Source organism: Lontra canadensis, unplaced genomic scaffold (assembly GCF_010015895.1).
Source record: "Lontra canadensis isolate GAN:19392208 unplaced genomic scaffold, GSC_riverotter_1.0 scaffold201, whole genome shotgun sequence".
Classification (NCBI taxonomy): Eukaryota; Metazoa; Chordata; class Mammalia; order Carnivora; family Mustelidae; genus Lontra; species Lontra canadensis.
The window spans coordinates 632,749-651,996 of NW_022631195.1; the positions used below are offsets into that span (position 1 = coordinate 632,749).

General features: G+C 60.7%; 1 protein-coding gene across 14 annotated transcripts in view; it reads right to left on the bottom strand.

The window, feature by feature from the left end:
* LOC116861563 (plectin) overlaps positions 1-19,248 on the bottom strand; it is a 52,260-nt gene that overhangs the window by 28,166 nt on the left and 4,846 nt on the right. For 3 of the 14 annotated variants that reach the window (XM_032848217.1, XM_032848216.1, XM_032848215.1), the window contains exon 1: positions 5,176-5,728. The exons of 6 other annotated variants lie outside the window; for them this stretch is intronic. In XM_032848217.1, the coding sequence (XP_032704108.1) occupies positions 5,176-5,713 (538 nt within the window). In that variant the 5' untranslated portion in view covers positions 5,714-5,728. Of the gene's footprint in view, positions 1-543; positions 697-2,092; positions 2,154-5,175; positions 5,729-8,787; positions 8,882-19,248 lie in introns of those variants that run through there. 5 more of the 14 variants (XM_032848238.1, XM_032848235.1, XM_032848239.1 and 2 more) reach the window with 3 other exon arrangements.

Genomic DNA, 19,248 nt, shown 5'->3' on the forward strand with positions numbered 1-19,248 from the left:
TCCTCTCCCCCCTCCTCCCTCCCGGACACTCGGATCTCCCCACCCACCTCCCGCTGCGCCCAGCTCAGCTGTCCCCACGCAGAGCTAGCACGCTCAAGGTTAGCTGGAAACTTAACCCCTGCTTACCCACAGCCACACCCGCCAGGAGGAGGGACCTGTAGTGACGCACAGCCCGCCCCCCCAGCACAGCCCGAGCAGCCTCAGCATGCCCCCCCATGCCTCCCCAGGACGGTGACTGCAGTGTCCCAGCACCCCACTCTGCCTCCAAGAAGCCCTCTTGGTGACAGCTGCCAGGAGCCCAGCAGGGGTGGGGGGGCAGCACCCCGGCCCCTCCTGGCCCCCCAGGCTTGTAGCGGACCCAAGCACCCCCCTAGAGCCCCAACGCCCCCATGTGGGGCAGCAAACACGGTCCAAGGGAGGGCTGGGGCGATGGCCTGGGAGGGCAGGGTGTGTGTGGGGAAGTAAGGACAGACAGAGCCTCCGGCCCACATCCCCAGGGGCCCCTGTGGGCTCTCAGGAAGCTTTCAAAGACGGCCCACCTACCCGGCACGATCTTCATTAGGGACAGCAGCGGGAGCCCACGGGGCAGACAGGGAGTGGGAGCAGGCTGTGCACAGGGTCACAACCCCTCGGTGGCGGCCGCGAGCCCCACGGTGGCGGTGGGAGGAGGGCACGGCCGGCCGAGCCTCTGTCAGCAGCAGTGCCTGTGTCCATGGGGGAGGGGAGGGGTGGGCAGGGGGGGATATAAATATCTGAGGAGAGCAAGCAGGGCCCGTCACTTGTCCAGACTTAGAACATGACGTGCAGAGCAGGGCACTGGGGCCCTCACCGGAGTCCGGTCTTGCTGGGGGCGGCGCCACCCGACACTCAGCCCCAGGCTCCTGCCCGTGATTCTAATAATAAGAGGCCACCTGGCGTCGGAATCCACCTCAGAACACGGCCCAGCACTGGCACTGAGGCTTGGGGGGGCTCCCACCCATGAGAGGAGACGCAGCCCTGCCTGGCCCCGCCCCGCCACTCAGGGCGCAGGAAGTGGTGGGGGCTCGGGGAAGGCCACAGGCGCAGGGGGCTTGGCTCCCTTTCTCCCAGTGGGCCCCACACAAGTCAGTCCACACGACACCTGGCCCAGGAGAGACAGAGCAGCCTCTCCAAGGTCACACCAACAGCCAGACACCCGGGGCGCCCCAAATCGGGCTGAGCCACAGGAAGGTTTGCCAGCCCTGCAGCACAGGCCCTGGGACCCTGCCCCAGGCTGCCCCCATGCCCGCACTGGCCCCACCCCAGAGCCCCCCACAGCCTCTGGTCTGCAGGTGGCCTGACGCCAGAGGTCACGGTCAGCAGGCATGCCCAAGCCACATCCTGGAGGCCTGGAGCTCAGCCTGGCCAGCAAACAGGACATGGGGGTCACCGTGCCACCCTCTCCTCCCCGGGGCCTTCAGGGCCCCGGCCCACAAAGAGTTAAAAAGGGTTTATATCCTATTTTGTAGCATTTCCTGTGCGTAAAGCACCATATTCTATTTCAATCTCAGAGAACCCCTGAAGGAAGTAGAATGCTCTGGCTGAGCCTCGGGGATGGGGAGCCTGTGGAGAGCCAGGAGCCGGCCCCGGGGGCCTGGGCAGCGGCCGGCACCTGTGGTCACCCCACAGCAGACCACGCTCAGCCTCTGATCACTGGGCTACAGGCACCATGGTCCACCTGGGGAGAACAGCCGCTATGAGGAGAGGGCCCCGGGCCGGCCCCCAAACCTCCCACTGGCCAATCCCCCATTTCAGAAACTCATTTCTGAAGGACAACGTCCTGCAGCCCGTGGCTCTGGCGGAAGCCTCGTGGCAGCCCCAGGACTCCACGGCCAGCGAGAGGACCCCTCCAGGGCAGCGGGTAGTCCCCCACTGCCCACCTAGAACAGGGCCTCTCACCTCCAGCTGCCTCCAGCCACGCCCACAGGCAGGTCTGAGAGGGGACCCGCTCATCCTGCACCTCTGTGTCCTGGTGTCCCAGGCAAGGCAGGCGGTCCCCAGAGCCCCCAGGGCCCCAGCCACAGCCCAGCCGGAGCCCCCATGCCCACAGCTCCCCAGGGGGGCTCTGCCCTACCTTGGCCCAGCTGAATCAGCTCCTCCATGCTATACCTGTCCATGGCGTCTGAGCACGCGCCAGGCCACGAAGCAAGCGGGGAGGAAAGGCAGGGACGACAGGAAAGAGGGAAGGGTGGGAGGCAGAGGGAGGGCTCACTCAGGCCCTGGGCTCCCCACCCAGCTCTGGGAGCCGTGACTCCTCCTCATGGCCACTCCTGAGTCAGTGAGCAGAGCCGGAGCCAGCAGAGCTGAAGCCCGGTGGGGCAACGGGTCCGGCCAGCCCAGGTGGTACAGTGGACGTGCCTGCCCAACATCCCCAAGCCTCAGTGGAGCCCACAGGGCCCACCGGTCTTTGATGGCCTGCCCCGACCAGCCCACGGGCAGCAGCGTGCCCCCCGCCTCCCCCCCAGCCCCCCTCCCGCCCCTGTGGGTCTCCAGCCTGCCCAAATGCCACACCTGTGTCCCTCTCTCTGTGCTCCCCCAGGCATCTTCCCACCCAGCCGATCCGGGCCCGGGAAAGGCAGATCTGATTCTGCTCCGGAGCCCCGCCCAAGTGCCACAGAGAGCCCGGCGCATGAGCTCCAACACAGACACGGAGCTGGTGACTGTTGCCAAAACCTGTCCCCCCCACGCGGCGCTACATGGCCACAGGAAGAGCACAACCGTTGCGTGTGCTGACCCTGGGTTCCCTCTGGGACACAAGCGCCACACGGGAGAGACAAGGCACGCTGTGGGATGGGCCACCGGCTGTGCGACAACGGTGCTGGGAGCATCAGGTCCCTTTCCTTTCGGAGCATCTTGGGTCGGCTGGAGTTCTGAGCCGCGCAAAGAAGTACTACTGGAAACCTAGAAGAAATTCCTACACAAATGCCCCGGCCTCGGCTTCCCACCACAGAAGTAAACCCCAACTCCTGCCACAGCCATGCGCCCAGGTCCGAGTCCTCCCAGCACCCCCTACCCTTGCCCCTCCCCCCCGGCCAACTCTGGGTGGGGCCGGTGCTGCTCAACGGTCAGGTTCAGCTCAGAGCACCTCCTCAGGGGGTCCCTCCCCGATGGCTTCTAAAGCTAGCTCCCCGTCGTCTATCCCTCCTCTCCGTCCCTCCCCGGGTGCTGGGGGCTTCCCTGGCCAGGGGCTTGGTCCGGGTCTGGCCGGTATGCGGCTGCCAGAGCAAGCCCGCCCACACAGAGAAGCAGACCACCAGGGCTCGCAGGCGGAGACGGAGCAGGCGCGTGTGACTGCCTCACAGTGTCCGAGCTCCCTGGCCAAGGCTGGACAGGCAGAGGTGACCCACTGACCGAGGCCATTCCGGGGATCAGCACGGTGGGCCTCACCCTGACAGACAGCACAGAGCCGAGGGAGAAAGGGGTCTCTCTGAAAAGTCACTGACTCTAGGTGCGACCCCAGAGACGAGGATGTGCCCACACCGCAGCTAGCACCCAGCATGCCCAAGGTGCCCCCAGCAAGGGTGGTCCTCAGGTCCACGCTCGGCCCTTGGGAAGCCCACACCCGCAGGCCTGACTCAGCCTGGAGCTGGAGCTCATTTCCTGTTGGAAACTCTGAGCGGCCGCCTGTGGCTGCGGCTGGGAGGAACACTGAGTCACCTCCGTCGGGGCCGGGGGCGCCCTCCACTGTGCCCGCTGCAGCCACACCCAGTCCCCCATCCTGGCGCTACGTCCATATGCCCGCCCAGCCGCCCAGCCTGGCCACAAACAAGGAAGGAAGGAGAGAAAAGGAAAGAGGAGCTCGTGCTCACCACATCCGTGACAGGAGAGGGAGAGGGCTGGAGTGCCGGTGGCAAGGGTCGGAGGTCCCCGGGGCCCACTGGATGCGAGTCAGTGCTGACCAAACACCCAGCCAAGCATGCACCGTCCCCTTGTGGGAGACGCTGTCACCCAACTGACAGAGGAGTTGGAAGATCCACGCAACTTTTCCACGGCCACGGGGAGCACCTGAGAACATCCCTCTAGCCGACAACCTCACTGATCCTCCCAGATGGGCTCCCAGCCCTCATGGGGCCAACGAGACCACACCAGAACTTGAATAGAACTTGACTCTTGCCCTGCAAGAACAGACTCTTGCCCACCCAGCCGGCCTCCTGGAAGGCCCCCTTCCTAGACCCTTAGAGACCCCATTCCTCCCCAGGTGACAAGACACAAAGACGGAAGCGGCAGCCAAGCCTGACCTCTGCTGGGGCACCAGAGCCACCCCAAGTCAGCACCAAGGCCAGGGGGCTGGGAAAGCGCATGTGTGAGCCTCAAGCTAGCTACATAGGACACCTGAGTCTTGCCAGCACAGCTGCTTGGGGACAGAGGGATGCTGCGGAAGGAGGACACTGTGAAGGGTCCCCTGGCAACCCCTGGGACCACAGGACCTGTTCCATCCTCTGGGAGCCCCTTCCACCGTCGGCCCAGACCCAGGACGGGGCCCAGCGCCCACCACACCCTGGTCTCTGGTCTGCTCTTCTCCCCCCCAACCCTGGGCTACCCCCTGGGCCATCCCCAACTCCATGCCAGTCACGCTCCCAGTCACAGTACCGCATCACAAAACCATATGAGCCACAAAACCATGAGGGTAGATGTCACCCGCCCTGGACAGACCTGAGGCTCAGAAAGGTCAGACAGTTGGCCTGGGCCACGATACTAGAGAGCCCCCACCCCGTCCCTCTCTGGCACGTCCTCTGCGCTCCACAGCCTCGCCCAGAGAGAGCCTAGGGGCAGCCAGGCCATGGGGACGTGCAGGGAAGGCTCAGGCCAAAGGCAGGGCCAGGGACTGCGACCCGCGGGTGTGGGGCAGGGCTGTGCGGAACAGCTGGGCCTGCCAGTCCAGGCCCACAAGCCCCACCCCTAGCCCCAGGGGGAGCCTGGGGCTGGCCTGGCAGCGGCCCAAGTGCTCCTCCATGGCCTGCCCACCCCAAGGTCTTCAAGCGGCAAGGAGGAGCCACGTGGGTCCAGCGGCAGAGCAGCTGGCACCGCCGGCCGACAGAGCACCACCTGCCGGAGTGAGCGACGTTCCCACACGTGTGCTGCCCACCCCAGCCCACCGGGTCGGTGCCCGGGCACCCCGTTCCCGTCCCCCACAACTGGGGCCCGGATGCCGCTGACCTGTGGCTGGCGCCGGCTCCGGACCAGGCCTCCCCAGGTTCCCCAGGGCGGCGGCGGGCCGCACAGGGGGCTCAGCCGGCTCCTCCGCGGGCTCCTTCCGACGGTAGACCCGCCGCTCCTCACGGGCAGGGTCCTCTGCTGGCTGCGGACCCCACTTCGGCGGGCAGCCCAGGGGACCCTGCACAGACTGCACGTGGGGGGTGCGGCGCGCGGGCATCACCATGGCGACGGGGCGGCGCATGCGCTGCAGAGAGGCGGGCACGATCTCCGGCGGCAGGTGCAGGTACTGGCGCAGGTGGGCCGTGCCCTCATTCGTGAGGTACCAGTAAAAGTGGCGCCAGGCGAAGGTCTCCCGCACCAGGCCACGGGCCCGAAGAGAGGCCATGGCGCGCATGACCTGCAGGTTGGTGACGCCGGGGACGTGAGGGTGCAGGCTGCGGGGTCGCCGATCCTTCTTGGCCACCATCACGCCCTCGCGGAAGAGCACCTCATAAATGGCCCGCAGCTGGTCCAGCGGCATGAGCATGCCGGCCACCATGGCTGCCAGAGCCTGGAGGCCGGGCGGGGCCGGGGAGGAGGCCAAGGAGGTCCAGGAGGCCCAGGAGGCCCCCCGCGGCACAGCTGAGACACCGGCGCCGGGCACCGCACTGAGCGCGAGGGCGCGGGCTCCGGGGCTGGGGGCTCTCGCGCCGGGCTCTCTGGCTCCGAGACTCTGCCGGCACTGCCGCCTGCCCGCCGCCTGCGAGAGCCTCCGCCCGCCCTCCCGCCAGGCCGGCCCCCTCTGACTCAGCAGCACCGGCGGCCCCTCCCACCCACAGCCAGCAGGGGCCCCTCGCAGAGTGGGGGGCACCTTGCCGCGCGGGCACCCCAACAGCCCCCTCCCTTCCCGCGCCCACAGCTCCGACGTCAGGAATTACATCAGTTTCCAAACACTTCCTTCAAGGCTCCTGAGACAGGGCGGGGGGGGGGGGGGGGGGGGGGGGGGGGGGGGCGGTGTCCCCGAGCAGCCACGGACCAAGAAGCCGAAAAGGTGGCAGAACGGGCAGCAGGGAGCAGAGCGGACAGACGGGGTCCTCGGGCTGGGGACCCGGCGCAGGGTTGTGGTCTCCGGGTTCGTGGAATTATAAGGATCTGACAGTGGGGTGCTGGGCTGTCTGTGCCTGGGGGCGGAGGCGCTTGAGGTCTGAGGGGAGAGCTGGGGTCGGGGGAGCAGAGGCCTGAGGCAGAACGGAAGCAGCAGCTGCTGTAGCACATGGCCAGGCGGGTAGCCGCCACCACTGGCCACCATTGGCTGCTGTCCGTCAAAGGGGCAAAGGGGCAGAGCCCCTACCTCCAAATGCCAGGCCGGAGACACTCTATTTAACGCTTCCCTTGCCAAGCCAGCTCAACAGGGACACAGGAACAGAGCCCGCTGGGACCCACAAACACTCAGAGCGGCAAGCAGAGTAGGGGCTCTGGGCAGGCTTCCATCCACCCCAACCCCCAGGCCAGCTGCTGGAAGCCAGAAAAGCTCAGTGACCACAGAAAATCCGTTACCAAGTCCTCACCGGCCCAGGCAGGCCTGGTGCCCCTACTGCTGCATGGACACCCTGCCCTGGGTGGCCACGTGGCCGCCTGTGTATTGGGGGGTGGAGGGGCAGACGCAGGGGAGAGGAGCAGCGCACTGGCAGAGGGTCAGGGGCCCCAGCAGGGTCCACAAGCGTCGGCGGGTTCCACGGCAGGGCCCTGGAGCCCGGCGGGGCCGCACCCATGAGTCACTTCCAGGCTCCCACAGCGGGGGCTCTAACCGTGGACCTCCCGTGCCTCCCCCATTCCACCCGAGACCCCGCTGTCGCGCACTGTGCTGCACGCACCCGCCCCCAGACCTGTTCTCTCCCCCTCCCCCCAGGCCGACACACCCATTCCCACCAAGCGCAGCTAACGCGGGAACTGATTATAAATAGGGCAAATAGGGCGGGGGTGGGGGATCCCGAGGTGGGAGGCGCCCGCGGGCAGGCGGCCAACTGGCAGCGGGCGGGGGCGGGTGTACGGGCCGTTGCCATGGCACCGCAGCGCCAGCCCCAAACAGCGCCCCGAACACACGCGCACGCACGCGCACACACGCCGTCACGCGCGCGCGCGCACTCGGGAGACACACGCGTGCGCCAGGGCTGGCGGGCGCGGCACTATAGCGGAAGGTCCAGCCAACTGTCCCCACGGCCCCGCCCTCCGCCCCCCGCCTGTCCCCTGCAGCCAGGCGGGCAGCCAGGCGGGCCCAGCCGCAGGGAGACCGGCTCCGGGAGGACGCACCGCCTGCGCGCTAGTGGACGGTGTCCACGCCCCTTCGGCCCCGCAGCGCCGGAGGAGCCTCCCCGCCTCCCCGGCCGCGGCTCGGGAACCAGCACCAGCCGCAGCTCAGGACCGCACTCAGGCAGGCCCGGCCCAACCCCGCGTTCAGAGACGCCCACTCTCCCGGTCCGGCCCCCGCCACAGGCCTCCCGCGCTCTCCCCTGCGCACCCCACAGCCCTCTCCTCACTTGCTGCTCTCCCGCCCATGCCTACCCCCTTCATCCAGGCCATCTTTGTGGCATGATGTCCCGACCTACTCCCCCCCCAAATCCCCAAGCCAACCGATGCCCCCCAAAATGATTCCAAGCCACCCCCAAGACCTCCCAAACACTTGGACCTAAGGTATCTCCTACAGGGGCCTGCTCCGGCAACCGCAGCAACTTGGGGAACCGCAGAGAGGGGGCGGGGCACGGTAGGGAATTCCCCCCTCCCTCCCACCAGCCCGGGCGCCCATGGTGGATGAGGGGAGGGGCAGGCAGGAGCCTGGAGCAAGCTGTTCCGGGCAGCTTCGTCTGCTCCCGCACACACCCCGCCCCGTCTCTCTCCGTGCCAGGGTGGGGGCGCCCCCCCAAAGTCCCAGAGCTGGAAGGATGCCCTTTTCTGCCCCGCCCCCACGCTGCAGAACCGCAGCCGGAGTCGCTGATTCGGCACCGGGAGGGCCAGGGTGGGGGGCTTTGTGGGGGTGGGGGGCAGGACGGCCTCCTACCCTCACACTCCAGGGCCCTCCGGGGCCCTCCAGGTTTCCAGGGCAACCAGTAGGAACCCTCGGGCAGCCCCCAGCCTCCCCACCCCAGAACAAAGAGCCGCAGTGTGGACTTGCCCGGGGCCAGCCTGCCTGGCGCCTCCCCACAGTGATACCCACTGCCCTGGCCAGTCCCCTCGGATGCCGAGCTGCAGGGCTGCAAAGCGGTAGGGAGGCTGGGAGGGCCGCAGGCGGGGCGGGAGCTCCTCAGGGGCAGGGAAGAAAAGGGGCGGACCCGCCGCAAAGGCCAGCTCTCACCTCCGACCCGCCCCCGTCGCTGCAGCAGCCCGCCCCGCCCCCCCCCCCCCGACACTCACCGCAGGGCTGCAGCGAGTGTAGCCCCCGGCCCTCCCAGGGCAGACCCCGGTCAGGTGGAGCCCTGGCGGTGCATGGGCCTGGGGTCTCCGGCGGCTCCGGCTCCCCATCCCCAAGGCTGCTCCCGGGACAGCAGACCTTGACCGCGGCCCTGCGCAGGTCTGCACCCAGATAGAGGTCACTGCCCGGCCCTCGCCTCCTGCCTCGGCCCCGTCCCCGGCCCGCACCTTTGAGGGAGCTGATCTCCTGCTGGATAGCTCTCGAAGGGTCCATGCCTCCACCGGGACTGACGGCGGCGGTGCCGCCGCCACGCAGAGTCCAGGCCCGCAACTCACTGCCCCGGCCAGAGCCGCAGCCTGGGGGCGGAGCCGGGAGGCCTGGGGCGGGGCTTGTCAGCTCGGGGCGGGGCTTCGGCTGATCAATGCTCAAGGCCAGGCCGCCCAGGCTGGAGCTCCCGCCGCGCCCCACCCCCTTCCAACAGCCTCCACCTTGCGGTGCTGGACCCTGCCAACTCCAGCTAGACTGCCAGGTCAACAGGCCTGATCCAGGTGCGCTCTGATGGCCCATCCTTCCCCATCCCATAGCCTCGCGGTCAGAGTGACCGTCCAGTCATTCGTGCCGGTGGCTTCCCGGACCTCGAAGCCACGGCCACTCACTCCCTGCAGGAGGTAGTCTGGGCCACTGGTCTGGGCCACCCGGTGACCTCCTCAGCCAGTATCCTGGTCCTGGAAGGCAAAGGCCCAGAGACAAGAGAGGAGAGTCTGGCCAGCCCCAAAGAATGTGGAGACAGCAGGACCAGGGGAGGAAGGGCTGGAGACAGCTGTCCCTGGGGGTTCACCAAGCTAGGGAGCTCCCTCAAACTACCTTGGACAAGGGCCTGGAGGCAGGAGATATGGACCACCGGTGAGGACGAAAGAAAGCAGGTTCCCCAGGTCTAGCCCGCGAGAATGGAAGGCGGCCCACCCTACATCCTCAGCTTTTACCGGGCTGCACAGCCCACAAGGCTTCCTATCTAGATCCTCAGGAGGGCAAATGGTCTGACCCAGCAGCGTGGCTCTTCATGCCTGCTAGGACCTTATCAGGTCACCTGGGCCAGGCACTCAGACTTTGGACAGGCCAAACCATCTTGAAGCTTTCTGCAAATCCCAGGACCAGCTCGTGCCCTCGGCATCCCTGGAACCTGTGTCATAGCACCCCAACCAGGTCCTCCCTCCTTTCCAGCCCCTCTGGGATAAAGCCCTCTTCACAATCCCAAGAGACCAAGGAGGGATCCCTGCCCCCATCCCCACGTACCCTCATCTTCTCTCCCGCTGCTCCCGAGACCCTACCTGCCCTCAGCATGATGCTCCTCCCGATGGTCCCCACCCCCATGGCAGCCAGCCCTGCTGGGGCTCCCAGCAGTTGATCCCCCGCAGGGGGCACGTGTAACAGCTGTAGGCCATGGGACAATCATGGGACAATCAGGGAAGACCTGACCCGGTGAGACCCCACAGACTTCATCTGTGGCAGGAGCACGGGGGCCACATCCCTCCCCCCGCCCCAGTCACAGCCCAGAGTCCACCTCCACCTTGGGAAGCTGTGGGGCCTGGGCAGGAGAAAAGCCTTCTGCCTGGGAGGCCATGCCTTGCTGGGCGATGACGGTAGGAACTCGGCCACACCAGCCACCCTGGGCGGCTCCTGGAGGTCGAGGTCCATGACACCACCAGGCCAAGTGCCTCCTGCAGGTGCTGGGCAAGACAGCGCCAAGGTCACCCCTTAAGGCCCTGGCCTGCTGTCTCTGTGCAGCCCCCTTCCAGAACAGCGCTGTTACCAGGCACCTTCCAGAGACTCTGGTGGGGGATCCTGGTTCCGGCCCCCACACCCCCTGCTTGGCCATTCTCCCCCAACTACCTCTCAAACCCATCCTCATCCTCCCGCCCACTGCCTGACCACCACCCTTCTCAGCAGGCTCGTCCTGGCAGCCCCCAGAAGACCGCCATGCACCCACCGGGTCCTGCCAGGGCCCGGCTGCTGCCCCCAGCCTGGGCTACCTTGCTCCCCTGCAGTGTGGTAGACCCAGGCCTGTGTCCCACCGAAGGCACCCTTCTGCTGGTCCCTCCCAACAGGGACAAGCACACTAATGCAGACACTTGACTGGGTGGCCCCAGGCGGCTATCTCAGCATCACCAAAGCCCGGACCTGGACATCCAGGCCTCGCTGTGGGGGAGAGAAGGGCATGGTCTCTCGCTGTGCCAGGGGGAGAGGCTCCCAGGACCTCTATTAATATGGTTTTGCCTCACTGATAGGTTAAAAGAGAAAACCTGTATATGAATCTCAAAAACGCTGAGAACTCATTCGATAAAACTCAGCAGCAGCGCTGGTTTTTACAGAGTGTCCCAGTAAACCACGAAAGGCACACACTGCTTACAGGAGGCCAGACAGGCTCGCCAGGCTGTCCTCCCAGGGTCCCCAATCCCCGGTCCCCCAAGGACATTCTACCGTAAGACGGGGAGTGTCAAAAGGAGCAAGCCAGTGCCCCTTCAGGCCAAGAGGCCCTCGGGGCAGTGGTCAGGGAACCCTCCTAAACCCACCACCTCCCACGCAACTTCCAGCGTGTGCTCCTCTCCGCACCAGGACAAACCCCACGGCCCACCAGTCGGAGCCCATAAGAAACCTCTGTGATGTGGCTGGCTTGGCCTTCACCTCTCAAAGACTCGGGAGGTTTCATATACACCGGCAACAACGACTTAGAAAAACATACGGGAAAAAAGCCTTCATCAGCAACACTAGCTATAAAGTGCTTAGAAGAAGATAAATAAAAATCCGCCAGAACTCGAGTGCGGAAGCCCCCCCCACCCCGCGCATAGAGACGGAGCGGGAGACTCACGCGCCCCGGTGCGAGGGTCCAACACGCCCCAGGCTGAGCCCTGCCATTGCGATGGGCCCTGCGGCTGGCCCCTGTGCTCACCTGTTAACACGGCCTCACGTACTCATGTCTAGCATGTTCTAGACCGGCAAGGCTCTGCCATCCGTTTGAAACAGTAATCCGGGCGCTGGGCAGGTGTCGGAGTGAGGCCCCCCGGGCCCCGCAGCAGAAGCACCATCAGCACCTACAAACTCCCCAGACAGCGCACGCGTTGTCTGCAGGGAGATGGTCACCAGACACACAGGGACCGCACGCTGGGAAGGCTCCTCCCCTGGCTTCCTGTTCACTCCTCTGCCACTTCTTTATGGAAAATCAAGCAGATACAAACATGAATCTTGGTTTTTCTCCTTTTGGCACAAAAAGTGACGCCTCACATGTACCGTCCAACCCTTCGCTGCCATCAGCCCGCAGCACAGAGGGGAACCCCCCAAGTTGGCAGAGCCCTCGGCCCTCCCCCAGGAGCCCTGTCGCCTGCCAGGACCCCCAGGAGCACCGTCCCCTTGGGCACCCATCTGATAGGCGCCACCACTGGCCTGGTTCCCACAGTTTCCCCAACACAATCCAGAAATCCAAGTGTTGGGATTTTTGCCAATCTGATACCTAAAAAATGGTATCTTGGTGTAGATAAGGCTTGCGTTTTACACGATTTGATTCAGAAATTCTATTTCAAACAGTAGTCACAGACACAGCCAACAGCTACAGAACCACTCCTTGCTGCGTCCTCGTATCAAATAAACAAATAATAACCTTAATGCTGTATGAGAGGGTCAGGTTGAATACGATATGATTAGGGGCACCTTGTTGTCTCAGTCGGTAGAGCGAGCGACTCTTAATCTCAGGGTCGTGAGTTTGAGCCCCACATTGGGGGCGGAGTTTACTTAGTGAAAAAAAATTTTTTTAAATATAGTTACCATACCAAGGAATATTATGTTATATTATATTGTAAATAAATGTTATAGAAAGATGTCCACGTTGTAACATTAAGTAAAAAGAAGTTACATGTGTCTAAAATGCTCTATATCAAATTGTATAATTATAAAATTATACATACATTAAATTGTACTACAAAATATCATGCACATTTTTTCAAAACAAGCACAAAACAAAAAGATGTGGAGGTTTTGAGTACATAACCCGACACTGTAGGGCGTTGAACAGGGGCCTTGACAACCATATGTTCACATCTGAATCCCTGGTGCCTTTGACCGTGACCTTAGTGGAGAGAGGGTCTTCACAGATGTAATTAAGGATCTCAAGATCTGATCACCTTGGATCATGGGGGTGGGCCCAAATCCAATGAGGCAGAAAAGAACAGAGCCACAAGGAGAAGCCATGTGAAGACGGGGATGCCAGCAGCCACAGCAGCTAGAAGAAGTGAGGAGGCTCTCTTCTAGAAGCTTCCCAGGAAGCACGGCCCTGCCAGCACCTCGATTTTAGACTTCCAGCCTCCAGAGCTGAGAGAACACGTCTGTGTTTGTTAGGCCACCTGTGTGCGGCGCTTGTTACGGCAGACACAGGAAACCAGTCAGCACTGTGTTACGGGGGTGGGTGACCAAGGCCTGAGTGTGAAGCTGTGCTTTGGGAGTGGGCCGCAGACAGAGGCTGGAGGACTGCAAGGAGCACGGCAGGAGAAGCCTGGACTGCCGTGGACAGACTGGGGGTAGAAACACGGATGGCAAGCATGTTGCTGGTAAGGACCTAGAAGGAAGGGAGGAACGCATTCCTGAACACTGGAGGAAAGCCGATCCTTATCAAATAGTGGCAGGAAACAGGGCTAAAAGGCGTTCCACTGTTGGGTGGAAACCAGAACTTGTGAACGTCTTTAGCTGCGGAGATTTCCAGGTGAAGCGTGAGAGGCGTAACCTGCCTTGCTGCTCACAGGAGGGTTCAGGAGGAAAGACATCGTTGTGGAAGGGACGGTTAGCGCTGGTGACCCGGGAGAGCCCCGACCTGTTCAGACTGCAAAGGATGCTAAGGCTGGGAGAGTATGTCCTGGAGGGGGACAGCCAAGGGTGACTGGACGGCCTTCCGCGGAGCAGATCAGCTGTCAGACCCACAGGTCCACTCCACCGTCTCAGCAGAAGCTAGGAAGGGAGTGGGGTAATCCAGAAAAGATCTATGGAGACCCCTCTTGTCTAAGGACATGGGACCCGTGACATACACAGGAGACCCACAGGTTTATGAGAATGTCAGACCAGCGGAGACACCACCAGCTTGGACTGGACGGAACACAGCACACAGAGGAAAGGCGTTAGGAATCTGGGATTCCTGGGAAATGGGCTGTCAGGGCTACTCAGCTTCAACCCTGGGCTACCCTTCAAGGAAAAGGAGACAGGGCTCCCCGAGCAGAGCCTTGGGGCCTGAGCGGGAGGCCAGAGCGCAGAGCATCACGCCACCACCACCGGAGGAGTAAGGAATTTGCCCTGCAGGTTTCAAACTTGCTGGGACCTCAAGCCCCTGATCACTGTCTAGTTCCCCCCCTTGGAAAGGGGGTGTCTAGTCTGTGCCTGTCCCACCATTGTATTCTGGAGTCTCGGACTGGCTCACTACTTTCTCAGGTCCACCCCCAGACAGGAATTCTGCCCCAAGGTGTCCAGGGCCTCACCCAGTCCTGATTTGGACACTTTGGACAAGATGTGGGGCTTTTGAGCTGCTGAAATTTAGATGAGGTTTTGAACTTGAGTTGATGCTATAATGGGCTGATGCTTTGGGGGACGGTGGGAAGGGGTGAATGTATTTTGCATGTGACAAACATGAGTTTTAGGAGGCCAGAGGGCAGACAGCTATGGCCTGAATGGTTGTCCCCCAAATCTGTGTCCACCTCCAAATCCCAGAGCCACAGTGTTCTCTTATTCGGAAAAAGGGTCTTTGCAGTTATAATTCAGAATCTTCAGATAAGATCATCCTGAATCACTCAGGGAGGCTCTAAATCCAGTGACAAGGAGCCTTATAAGAGACAGGAGAAGACACAGGGAGGAGGCCGTGTTGAAGACAGAGCCATAGTCACTCACCAGGGAAGGCCCATGGCCACTGGGCGCTGGGACAGGAGCAGCCCTACAGCCTCTGAAAGAGTGGGAGGTACCGTGGTGCTGTTTGAGGCAGCGACCCAGGAGAGGGTGTTCTTGGGGCCAGCTCTATCCCACAGCCAAGCATGAGCTGTCCTAGTAATAACCACAGTCAAGCTCGGTCGTGTCCCTCAAGGCTCACTCCAGTCCTATAAGCTTTCCCCATAGCCCTTCACTTAATGAGAAAGGAGAAAAAAGGATACATTTTAAAAGTTCAAAATGCACATTCATTTCAAAAACGGAAACAGGGGTGCCTAGAGGGCTCAGTGAGTTAAACCTCTACCTTCGGCTCAGGTCATGGTCTCAGGGTCCTGGGATCAGCTTCTGCGTTGGGCTCTCTGCTCAGTGGGGAGCCTGCTTCCCCCTCTCTCTCTGCCTGCCTCTCTGCCTACTTGTGATCTCTCTGTTAAATAAATAAATAAAATCTTAAAAAAAAAACAAAACACAGAGAAGAGAAGAAAGACTCTAAGGGCCCCACACCCAGAGACACCTGCTGTGGACACTGCTCTTGGGCCTCCCACCAGCTGGCCCACACCTGCCCCCTGAGGCCTGCACATGGGTCCCAGAGGGCCCAGAGGGCCGCCCCTCCCCCACTGTGCTGGGCACCAGTGCGGCCACCAGCCCGCCTGAACCCAGACTCCAGACCAGCTACACCAGACGTCCTTCTAGGGCATTCCTTGCCTGCAGAATTGGCCCTTGACCTGTCCCCACTCCAGGAACCAGGGTGGGCAGCAGAGTGTCCCCCCTCCTCTTCCTGGCTCCCCATCCCTTTTGCCTCAGAACAGTAGTAAAGGTCCCTGCCAAGGGCTGACCACCCTGGGGACAACTCCTCTCCTAAATCACGACCCAAGCACCCCCAGAGGAGAGGAAGGGAGGAGAGCGCCCAGGCCTCCAGGCTCCTGTCCCATGGCTTCTGAATGGGCGCTCTCTTCCCATCACCTGAGGATGAGTTCCTGACCTTCCCTGCACCCGGTCCACCAGCAACCTGGGCCCCCCCAAATGACCCAGCGCCTGCCTTCACTTGGGTCCCCAACCTCGTGCCCCACAGCATCGGCTCCTCTGCCCACGGCTCCCTGTCCACAGCTGGCCTACAAGTGGCCCCCACTTGTGCCACTGCTCCCCAGCCTCCTCGAGCCCCCTCTGAAGGCACCCAGACCCCACCCCCCTCCTGCCAGCTCCCCTCAGGCTTTATGGGGAAACCGAGGCTAGGAGGCACCATCACCCACACCTTGCTATACTCTAAGGCCTGACAGCCCCACCCCCTGCTCACCCCACAGGCCCTCAGTGGCAAGGGGCGGTCACATTCAGCCCCCAGCACAGGCAGATGGGCCAAGGAGAGAGATGGCCCAGCATTCGGCAATGCCCATACCCCCGAAGGCCACAGATGCCCCTCCAGGCCAAGGCCACCCCGCCCCAGGGACCTCAGGCCAGTGTTTCACCTGTTTGCCGGCACTCTGTCCTGGTGGGCCCCCTCCCTCCCACAGTGTTGGACACCCTCCAGCCCTGCACCCCTCTTCTTCCCCGAACATCACCCTCAGCACCTCCAACCTGACTACACCTCCAAACAGGTCTCACCAAGGTCCCCAGTGTCCCTTATCACCAAGGGCTGGGCACTCTTGGAGCCTTGTCCTGCTCAGGTGGCCCTCTTCTGGTCTGTCACCCCTTCCCATTCACTGGGCCGCCGGGACACTGTACTGTGGCTCTGCCCCTGCTTCCCCTGGCCGGCGTCCCCAGCTGCCCCAAGGCTCAGAGATGGGCCTCCTCCCTTCCTCATGAGGACCCCAAAGCACGGCCCCAGACGGGCCTCCCTCAACTCATCCAGCCTTTTCTGGCATGCCGGGATCTCCACAGGCTCGCTCATCTCCAACTCGCAAACCTAAAGCAAACTCCCGCTGTCCCGCCTCCCCTGCTGGAGAGAAGGCCGGCTCCCACCCTGCCTTCTGCCACCACCAGGACTCTCCCCTCGGCACCTGCTCTGGGGGAACCTAGGGCAACTGACTGGGACCAGGAGTCCCGCGAGGGTCTGGCTCAGGGCCCACTTCTCCCTCCCACTCACTCACTCGTTTCTAAGTGATCTTGTCTTACGACAGAGGAGCAGCAGGACACAGACCCTGCCCTCAGGAAGCTGGGCTTGGTGGGAAAGGAGATACATAAAATCCTCTTGGTCACCCACTAATGCAAGTCCAAACCCTGAGCATGACACCCCAAGTCTCCCACACACTCCAGCCCAAAACAAATTCCAGATAAAGAGGAAGATGTTAGAAAACAAACACACCAGAACTGGAAGACACTCTCAGCAAACCTTTTTTACAAAAGAAGAGTGTCCTGAGCAGACATGAAACTCAGAGATCACAAAATAAAAGAGGAAAGTTTTCGAGTTGATATGGATGAAGACAGAGACAGGATGAAATGACAGGCGACCCCACGGCTGTGTGGTGTGAGAAGTCAAGACAACAACTGGAAACACGGGGCCTTTTAAGAGGCTAAGAAGCTATTTCCAAGATCTCAATGCTGGTCACAAGGAAACTGTGAAATTTAAGGAAGCGACGTGTATATAATTTGCATGCTTTTCTGTAGAAATGTTATATTTCAATAGAACGCTTACTTACCAAAGGTAACAAACCAGGAGAAAAGTTTGAAATATATATAACAAATAAGGAAGTTAATATTCATAATACGTAAAGAGCTCTTTTTTTTAAAGGCTTTTTAAAAAGATGTATTTATTTATTTTAGACAGAGAGAGTGAGCAAGCAGGGAGAGGGCAGAGGGAGAAGCAGAGAAGCAGACACCCCACCAAGCATAGAGCTGGACCCAGGGCTCAATCCCAGGACCCTGAGATCATGACCTGAGCCAAAACCAAGAACCCAAGAGACGGAGGCTTAACTGACTGTGCCTCCCAGGCACTTCTGTAAAGAGCACTTATAATTCAAAGAGAAACACATCATACAGAAAAATTAACAATGCTTTTTTCTTTTCAAACCTGATCCCTACCTGCCTCTCGCCTAGATCTGAACAAGGGTTTTGAGTAGGCAACTCGTAAAAGAAGAAAAGTGAAATTAGCCGAGAACTACAAAACGATGTTTTTATTTACTAATCAAAGAATGCGAATTAAAATAGTTTGGATTCTCTCATCAATCAGTTGGCAAAGATCTGGAGAACGCGTGTGTCTTGTATCTGCCATGCTCACCTATGCCAGAGCGCAGCCTAGAAATGCAATCGTTTTTAACGACAAGCCCAAATGTCCACGTAAAGGGATGAAGGAAATAAATGGAAATAAATAAACAAACGAAAAACCAGATCAAAGACCTAAATGTAAGGCCTAAACCATAAAACTCCTGGAAGCAACTGTAGGCATAAATCTTCATGACTTTGGAGAAAACAATAGTTTCTTAGATATGAGGCCAAAAGCACAAGCAAAAAAAAAAAAAACAAAACAAAACAGATCAACTAGACTCATTGCAATTAAAAACTTTTGCTTCAAAGGACACCACGAGGAAGGTACAAAGACAACCCACAGAATCAGAAACTTTTTGCAAATCCTGTATCTGGTAAGGAACATGTATCTATAATACATAAAGAATACCTACAACTCAACAATAAAAAGATAAAGACCCAACTTAAAAACAGACAAAGGCTCTGGATAGATGTTTCTCAAAAGATGGTACGCAAATGACCAATAAGCTCTTGATATGGTCAGCCATCAGGAAACGGAAAGCGAAGTCACAAGGAGATCCCCCCTCTGCCCACCAGGACTGAATGTCTGTACTCAAAGAGGTAGGTAAGCCTAAGTGTTGGTGAGGATGTGGAGAAGTGGGAAGGCTCGCACACCATTGTGAGGAATGCGGGACTGGGCAGCTGCTACGGAAAACAGCCTGGCAGCTCTTCCAACAGTTAAACATAGAGTTCCCACGTGACCCAGCAATCACACTCCCTGGTGTCCACCCAGGAGACATGGGGACGCTGGTCCGCACAAACACCCGCACACAGATGTCCATGGCAGTGTTATTCGTAATGGCCAAAAAAAGGCCCAGACGTCCATGAACTGACGCACAGAGAACAAAGCATGTGCGTCCGTGCCGTGGGCTATGATTCCACCATGGAAGGAACGACGTCCTTCACACACTCCCACACAGACGAACCTTGGAAACATCATGCTAAATAAAAGAGGCCAGGTACAAGATGGTTTGTCTCCACTGATACGAAACATCCAGAATAGGCAAATCCTTAGAGACCGAATGTAGACCAGGGTTTGCCGGGGGCCGGGGGGATGTCAGTGTTCTGGAATTAACTGTGCTGATGGTTTCACGAGTCTATTAATATGCTGAAAACCTCTGCTCTCCCCACCCCCACAATCACGGGTGTGTGCGCGCGCATGCACACACACACACACACACACACACACACACACGCTGTGGTCCCCCCAGCCAGTGAGACTGGGGGCCAGAGGTGTGACCATAACTGTTTTCCTTTACGTAGTTCCACAGTGTGGTCATTGTTTGTCTTGTTTTCTCCGATCGCACTGCACTGGGGACAGAAGACCACAGCCCTAGAGTCCTCTCCAAAGAGCCCGGCCCCTGCAGCTGAGCTCCGGTCACCAAAGATGACGCTCTGTGCTGACCACCCACGCACCCCGAGAGCACCCTGCAGATGCCGTGACGGCCTGGGGCAGTGCGGGGGACACAGATGACCCAGCGCAGAGTCCAGGCCCTGGGAAAAGC